This window comes from Penaeus chinensis, chromosome 16, assembly GCF_019202785.1.
Source record: "Penaeus chinensis breed Huanghai No. 1 chromosome 16, ASM1920278v2, whole genome shotgun sequence".
In the NCBI taxonomy this organism is placed as follows: Eukaryota; Metazoa; Arthropoda; class Malacostraca; order Decapoda; family Penaeidae; genus Penaeus; species Penaeus chinensis.
The window spans coordinates 6,964,506-6,972,821 of record NC_061834.1 but is presented as its reverse complement, the minus strand read 5'-3'; the positions used below and the strand labels follow the sequence as shown (position 1 = coordinate 6,972,821).

General features: G+C 52.6%; 1 protein-coding gene across 1 annotated transcript; it reads left to right on the top strand.

The window, feature by feature from the left end:
* The first annotated feature begins 3,867 nt into the window (after positions 1 to 3,867).
* Positions 3,868 to 7,795, top strand: LOC125033216 (ras-associated and pleckstrin homology domains-containing protein 1-like). The gene is made up of 4 exons (XM_047624599.1): positions 3,868 to 3,989; positions 4,131 to 4,236; positions 5,076 to 6,155; positions 7,400 to 7,795. The coding sequence occupies exons 1-4, from the start codon at positions 3,868 to 3,870 to the stop codon at positions 7,793 to 7,795; spliced, it is 1,704 nt and encodes a 567-aa protein (XP_047480555.1).
* Positions 7,796 to 8,316: the final 521 nt, after the last annotated feature.

Sequence of the window (8,316 nt, the reverse complement as noted above, 5' to 3'; positions counted from 1 at the left end):
ATCCTCTTATCCTCTCCCTTTTCTTCCCTTCTCATCCTCTTCCTTTCCTTCCCCATCTTATCCTCTCCCTTTCCCTCTGGTTTCATCCATGTTCTTCCCTATCTCTTTCCATCCCCTCCTCCTCCCCTCCTTCGTCCCTATCTCTTTCCATCCCCTCCTCCTCCCCTCCTTCGTCCCTATCTCTTTCCATCCCCACCTCCTTCTCTTTCCCCTCTTCGCTTTATCCCCCCCCTCTCCTCTCTTCCCAATTTCTCCCTCGTAGCAGCCTTTCCGAAGACCCGCCCGCGGCACAGCGTGGGCGGCCCGAGGGCAAAACCTGGTGACTTTTCATAGCGTGGGGTACCCTGGTGATGGGCGTGCCAGTGTGTCCTGCCCAGCCGTTGCAGGGGAAATGCGCTGTGGTCTGTCTCTGTGTCTGTCGGTCTTTCTCCCTCCCTCCCTCCCTCAAACTCACTCCTACTCTCTTTTTCGTGTTCTTTCTCTTACTCAGTCTCCCTCCTTCCCTCCCTTTCTCCCTCTCTCTCCCTCTCTCCCTCTTTCTCTCACTCTCACTCTCACTCTCTCTCTCTCTCTCTCTCTCTCTCTCTCTCTCTCTCTCTCTCTCTCTCTCTCTCTCTCTCTCTCTCTCTCTCTCTCTCTCTCTCTCGCTCTCTCTCTCTCGTTCTCTCTCTCTCGCTCTCTCGCTCTCTTTCGCTTTCTAAACATGACAAAGTAAACATAAAATCTCTCTGCCTCCCTCCTTCTCTCTCTTCTTTCCTCCCCCCTTTCTCCTTCTCTCCCTCGCTCTCGCCCTCCTTTCTCGTTATCCCTCCTTTTTCTTCCGCCCCCTTCTCCTTCCCAATCACGCAATGAGCCCTGCGAGTTGTCATAGCAGGGGTATGTCGCTGTGTTTCCCCAGCTGGCGCTTACCCCTACCCCCTTCTTCCCTTTCCCTTCCTCTCCGTCCCCTCCTCACCCTTCCTTGTTTACGTCGCCTCCCCAGTCCCCCCCCTCCCCTCTGTTGACCCTGTTTGTGCGGTTGGTCGTTACGTCCAGGTGCAGGCGACAGGGGGGGGGGGGGGGTGCGAGCGTCTGGCACAGATATTAAGGAGAGATCAGATACTTTTGTGTAGGTAGCTGGTCTTGTTACTGATATGTAATACATGTGTGTGTAATTCATCTCTCTCTCTCTCTCTCTCTCTCTCTCTCTCTCTCTCTCTCTCTCTCTCTCTCTCTCTCTCTCTCTCTCTCTCTCTCTCTCTCTCTCGCTCGCTCTCTCGCTCTCTCTCTCATTCTCATATATATATATATATATATATATATATATATATATATATATATATATATATATATATATATTGCTACACGTGGGTCTGTTTGCTTGTCTGTCTGTCTTACTTATCTACCCATATCTGGCTATCTGTCTGTCTTTCTGCTTTCCAACCTTGGTCTATCTATCCATCTACCCAACTATCTGCATGCATATATATGACTGTAGGTACACACACGCAAACGCACACGCACACGCACACGCACGTACACAGAGCTACAGGTAAGCGGATCCAAGTCGGAGTTGATGTCCATCCGCAGTCCGTCTGCTGTCCATCCGCAGTCCGTCTGCTGTCCGTCCGCTGTCCGTCCGCTGTCCGTCCGCTGTCCGTCCGCTGTCCGTTGCGACCGAGTAAAGGACATCCACTCAGATCAGGTATCCGATACGCTCCGTTTATCCGCATAGGCATGTAGGATTATGCATACTTGTGGATTTGGAGGAGAAGCATGCTAATTACGGGATGAAAGGACTTTGGGCGTGGGATTCATATTTGTTTGTACGAGTGTTGTGGGCGCCACGTGGGTGTGGGTGTGGGTAGTGATGATAGGGGTGGTTACAGGGGTGTGGGTTGTGATGATAGGGGTGGTTACAGGGGTGTGGGTTGTGATGATAGGGGTGGTGACAGGGGTGTGGGTAGTGATGATAGGGTTTTGTGGTGACGAGCATGTGGGTGGTTACAGGGTACGTTTGGTGGTGATAGGAGCGTGGGTTGTGATGACAGGATGGTGACAGAGCTCTATGGCGACGGGCTTGGGGTGGGTGGCGAAGAGAGGGCCGTGGGCGCTGCATGTGTGTGGGCGGTGATAGGCCGTGGGCGGTGGGGAAAGGGGTGAGGCGAGGGTAGTTACTTTCCCCGTTGTGGCGGACGGCGGCGGCGATACGGCCTGTTTACGAGCGGGGAGGAGGGAGGGGTGGGGGTGGGGGAGGGGTGGGGCAGATGAAACCTAGGTGGGGTTGGTTGGTTTGTCTGTGCGTGTTTGTGTGCGTATGCGTTTGCGTTTTTTCTGTATGTGTTAGTGAGGGTTTGTGTGCGTGTTCGTGCATGTGTTTGCTTTGCGTGCATTATATAGATACGTAAATAGTGAGAGAAAGTTTTTTTGAGTCGCGGTTGACATTCGTGTTGCAAGCTGATAGACCGAGAGCTGCAAGCTGATAGACAGAGAGCACCTTACAGCATGTCGAGGGGAATATGTGACCATAGACAGAACTGCTCTCACGGTAACCAACAAGAGGTCAGACAAAATGACGACCGTAGGCATCCCCGCTCATTCATGAAGTTAAACATAAAGTAAAATAGACGAGTTATGTTCAGCATAGCGCCCGGTGTGAGGTCACGTCCTAAAGGATAGATGTGTTCCTCAAAGATATAGTATGTGTTTATGCAGAGTGGGTGAGTGGGTGAGTGGATGAGTGGATGAGTGGGTGAGTGGGTGAGTGGGTGGGTGGGTGGGTGGGTGAGTGGGTGGGTGGGTGGGTGGATAAGTGCGTAAGTGGGTGAGTGAGTGGGTGAGTAGGTGAGTGAGTGAGTGAATAAGCGAGTGAGTGAGTGAATAAGCGAGTGAGTGAGTGAGTGAATAAGCGAGTGAGTGAGTGAGTGAATAAGCGAGTGAGTGAGTGAGTGAATAAGCGAGTGAGTGAGTGAGTGAATAAGCGAGTGAGTGAGTGAGTGAATAAGCGAGTGAGTGAGTGAGTGAATAAGCGAGTGAGTGAGTGAGTGAATAAGCGAGTGAGTGAGTGAGTGAATAAGCGAGTGAGTGAGATGAGGGGTGATGTTGCATTTCGATATCGCAGCGTATGCAGAAGTCGACAGCATCCTTAGAGGCTCCCGGAGCACCACCCGGATGAGCTGGGGATAAATAATGACCCAGGGGGACGCAAACACTGTTTACCCTTGGGTGGGGAGGAGGGGGAAGGGAGGAGAGAGAAGAGAGGAGGGAGGAGGGAGGAGGGAGGAGGGAGGAGGGGAAGGGAAAAGGGAAGGGCATGGAGGAGACGAAGAGAGAAGGGGAGGTAGGTGAGGGAGACGGAAGGAGAAGGGAAAGGAAAGGAGAAGGGAAAGGAAAGGAGAAGGGGAAGAAGGGGAAGAGATCGAGAAGAAGAATAGGAAGGGGTGGAAAACAGGTAGGAAGAGAAAAGTAGTAGTAGTAGTAGGAGGAGGAAGTGGAAGTGGAAGTGGAAGTGGAAGTGGAAGTGGAAGTGGAAGTGGAAGTGGAAGTGGAAGTAAGAGGAGGAGGAGGAGGAAGAGGAAGAGGAAGAGGAAGAGGAAGAGGAAGAGGAAGAGGAAGAAGAAGAGGAGGAGGAGGAAGAGGAAGAGGAAGAGGAGAAGAGGAAGAAGAAGAGGAGGAGGAGGAGGAAGAGGAAGAGGAAGAGGAAGAAGAGGAGGAGGAAGTGGAGGATTAGGAGGTGGGGCAAGAGTTGGTGTTTGGATTATGCTGTGGGTGCTGCCGAGGGCGGGGTGGGGGGAGGGCGAAGGTGGGGGGGTGCTTTCAGCCGTCGCTTTGGGTGCTTGCGGTGGACTTTTGATCAAACACTTCGTTATCGACATTTGGCACATTACGATGGTGATAGTGTCAGCGGTTTTACTACTGAAAGATTGGTGGGTATCAGCTGACGCGTTGTGGGAATCAGGGATCCAGCTGACACGTAGCCGTAGTGGTGTAATACCAACGGACACAATATTGTAGTTAGTTACAGTGTCAGCGGATAAATTTAGACCCGGGGATCTGGTAGCCGTGATGAAACAAGTTGAGGGTTAGATAACACTGTGTATACTGCCTGAAATGTGTTCTCGATCTGGCAACACGGACCGCGGACTCTCCAGGTGTGGTAATATTGTGTCAAGTAGCGTACCGAGTCTGCTAACACTAAGGCAAACCAACACTGAGTTTTATAACATTGGGCATCAACTGGCACTGGTTCTGGCAACAGTGAGGTTAATAAACACACCTTGTTTGGCAACACAAGGACACAGTGTGTATGTACGTGTGCGTTGGCATGTGCATTTGTCTGTATTTGTGCCTGTATATGCATGTATGTGTGTTTGTTTGTACCTGTGTCTATGTTTGTATTTGTTCACCAACTTTTATATATTCATAAACAATTTCTTCATTTGGCAACCCGAAATTAGGTTCTTACTAAGATCAAGGTTGATGTTCATTTTTTTTTTTTTTTTTAACTTTAATTCAGTGGGTTGAAGGCGGCCTCATCAAACCGCAGTGGCACATTCCCGTTGGAGATATAAAAGTGAACTCTGCCGGGGCCCGCCTGTTCGAAAATTAATTTTACGGGAAGATGGGTTATGAGCGATGATGAGGGATGGCAGTGAGAGGGACCCCCCCCCCACCCCCCATTCTCCTCCGCTCCTTCATCCTCTCTCTCTCTCTCTCTCATCCACCTCATTCTCCCTCGTTCTTATCCCCATTATTCTCCTCCACTGCCCTTTCACCCTCCTCCTCCTCCTCCTCCTCTTCCTTCTTTTTTCTTTTCATCCTCCTCCGTCTTGTTCAGCTTCATCTCCAATAATTCGGCTGATCCATCTCCAACACCTCACCAATTCGGCTCCTCCATCTCCAACACCTCACCAACCCGGCTCCTCCATCTCCAACACCTCACCAATTCGGCTCCTCCATCTCCAACACCTCACCAATTCGGCTCCTCCATCTCCAACACCTCAACAACCCGGCTCCTTCATCTCCAACAACCCGGCTCCTCCATCTCCAACACCTCAACAACCCGGCTCCTTCATCTCCAACAATCCAACAACTAGGCTCCCCCATCTCCAACAATTCGGCTGATCCATCCCCCACAAACTCGGCTGCTCCATCTCCAACACCTCACCAACCCGGCTCCTCCATCTCCAACACCTCACCAACCCGGCTCCTCCATCTCCAACACCTCACCAACCCGGCTGCTCCATCTCCAACACCTCACCAACCCGGCTCCTCCATCTCCAACACCTCACCAACCCGGCTCCTCCATCTCCAACACCTCACCAACCCGGCTCCGCCATCTCCAACAACCCGGCTCCTCCATCTCCAACACTTCACCAACCCGGCTCCTCCATCTCCAACACCTCACCAACCCGGCTGCTCCATCTCCAACACCTCACCAACCCGGCTGCTCCATCTCCAACACCTCACCAACCCGGCTCCTCCATCTCCAACACCTCACCAACCCGGCTGCTCCATCTCCAACACCTCACCAACTCGGCTCCTCCATCTCCAACACCTCACCAACCCGGCTCCTCCATCTCCAACACCTCACCAACCCGGCTGCTCCATCTCCAACACCTCACCAACCCGGCTCCTCCATCTCCAACACCTCACCAACTCGGCTCCTCCATCTCCAACAACTTACCAACTCGGCTCCTCCATCTCCAACACCTCACCAACTCGGCTCCTCCATCTCCAACACCTCAACAACCCGGCTCCTCCATCTCCAACACCTCACCAACTCGGCTCCTCCATCTCCAACACCTCACCAACTCGGCTCCTCCATCTCCAACACCTCACCAACTCGGCTCCTCCATCTCCAACACCTCAACAACCCGGCTCCGCCATCTCCAACAACCCGGCTCCTCCATCTCCAACAACCCGGCTCCTCCATCTGCAACACCTCACCAACCCGGCTCCTCCATCTCCAACAACCCGGCTCCTCCATCTCCAACACCTCACCAACCCGGCTCCGCCATCTCCAACAACCCGGCTCCTCCATCTCCAACACCTCACCAACCCGGCTCCTCCATCTCCAACAACCCGGCTCCTCCATCTCCAACACCTCACCAACCCGGCTCCGCCATCTCCAACAACCCGGCTCCTCCATCTCCAACACCTCACCAACTCCAACAGTAACTCACAACTCCTCCCTTCCTGCCCACTCACCGGTCAATAGTAAAAAGCAGCGTTGTTGTTGTTGTTTTTGTTGCAAAGACATCCACGGTTTTGTTATTAACAGATTGTAAAAACAAAAAACAAAAAAAAAAGAGATTATTGATACCGAATTAGAGATAACATTTGATAAGATCTTTTTTTTTTTTTTTTTTAGAGGCTGTCAATGGGTCGTGAGCGAGTTGAATGGGCGAGTGAGTCTTTAAAGATGATGATGATGAATGAGGTGAATTTATACTCTAGGTGATGAGTACGTTTTTTTTTTTTATAGATTGTAAGAAGCAGGTTAGTGATGAGGGTGATGACAAGCTTTTTTTTTCTTAGTTCTTGAAGGATGGTGTGTTGATAAAGTGATGTTCATGTTATCAAAGCGTATTGTAGTCATAGAATAGTTTTATGTAGGTTTATATATAATACACATAACGAGTGTTTGTTTTTGGTGTGTGTGTGTGTATGTATGTGTATGTGTATGTGTATGTGTATGTGTATGTGTATGTGTATGTGTATGTGTGTGTGTGTGTGTGTGTGTGTGTGTGTGTGTGTGTGTGTGTGTGTGTGTGTGTGTGTGTGTGTGTGTGTGTGTGTGTGTGTGTGGATACTGGTCGTCTGCATGATTGCATGATGTACCCCGGCTGCTGCTGGCTAGGTGTTGCAATGCTGTCCTTGTGCTGGCAATAGTGAGCGTATGTGTGCGGGGGGAGGGGAAACAGAGGGCAAAGAGGGGAGAAAAGGGGGATGAGAGAAACAGGAAATGCAGAATAGAGAAAATAAAGGATAATACAGATATCCACGTGTCTTAGAGGGAAAGGGAACGGAAGAGAGCAACGTGCAAGACGGCGTAAAGTAGAGGAATAGAGGGAGCACAAGATAAGGAAACGAAGGCAGCGGCAGGAGGGAAGAAGTGACAGGCGAGCGGGATGGGAAACCAAGATGGAAGCCTGCTGGTATTTCCAGCAAGGAATCGTAATTTAATACTACGAGAATAGACGAAATGATTAGAAAGGTCATGAGAGAGGCAAGGGGAAACAGAGGAAAAGAAGAGGGAAAGGTAAGTAGAGAGAAAGGAGGGTAGGCGAGGGTACGTATTATCGATCAGGACGCGCGTGTGTGAGTGTGTGAGCGGCTGGGTTGTGCCGCCTGCACTCGCCGACAACAGGCAACCCTGCTGGTCATCTTGAGTCGCTCCTGACGCCACGGCGAGAAGGCCTGGAGGTTGCTGAAACTTCATCCCAACTCCAAGTGTCCCTTCGCAGCCGGCGGCGTGTGCCATCGTAGCTGTTACGACCCCGAAGTCGCGTGTAAAAGCGTCGCCAGGAGTGGACTAGCTGGCGACCGTGTCCCGGCGCGCACACTCCCCCCGCCGTCCCACAGTACCACGCTCACCGCCACCAGTTGGGACCTACCGTCACCTCTGCTGTTTGCTCGGGATATATATCCTTCGCTGGTGCGTTTCCGTCTCGTCCGACGTGACGAATTCATCGTCGGCGAGGCGTTTGTGCTGCCTTCGGCCGAGGAGGCGTGCGAGGCCTCCCGAGCCCGTGCGAGTGCGAGTTGCAAGGAAACGGTATACGCTGACAGCAGAAGCAGCAGCAGCCTCTGAAAGCGGGCCTGGACGTACGTCAGGTCCCGCCGTGGGTGTAGGGCAGTGAATACCCCTTATATGTGCCTTGTGGCTGACGCAGCGCCCATGTGTCGGCTCCCGTGGGCCAAGGGCCAGCATTGAGAGCAAGTGAGAGTGCGGCGGCGACCGAGCCCCGAGTGAGGAGGTGCGAACCGCCATCGGCCACTTTGTGAATGAACCCGTGATCCCAGATGGCCACAGAAGGCGTAACGGAGCGTATGGAGGCCGCCTCTGGGACGAGGTCGAGTGTGACAGTGTGTAAGAACCCCGAGAGGCTGCTAGGGATGCTTGCATTCATCCTCCGAGCGGGGAAAAGTGGCAAGGCGAGGGCAGCCGTGGCCGAGTGAGCGGCGCCGGGAGAGCAGGAGGGAGCTAGCGAGGGAAACAGCGGCTCGCGGGCGGCGGGCGGGCGGGCGGGCGGGCGGGCGTACTGCATGACCTAAGACGTGGGTTGAAAGTGGAGATGTGTCGATGGTGACGGCGGTGCCGATGTCACGTCC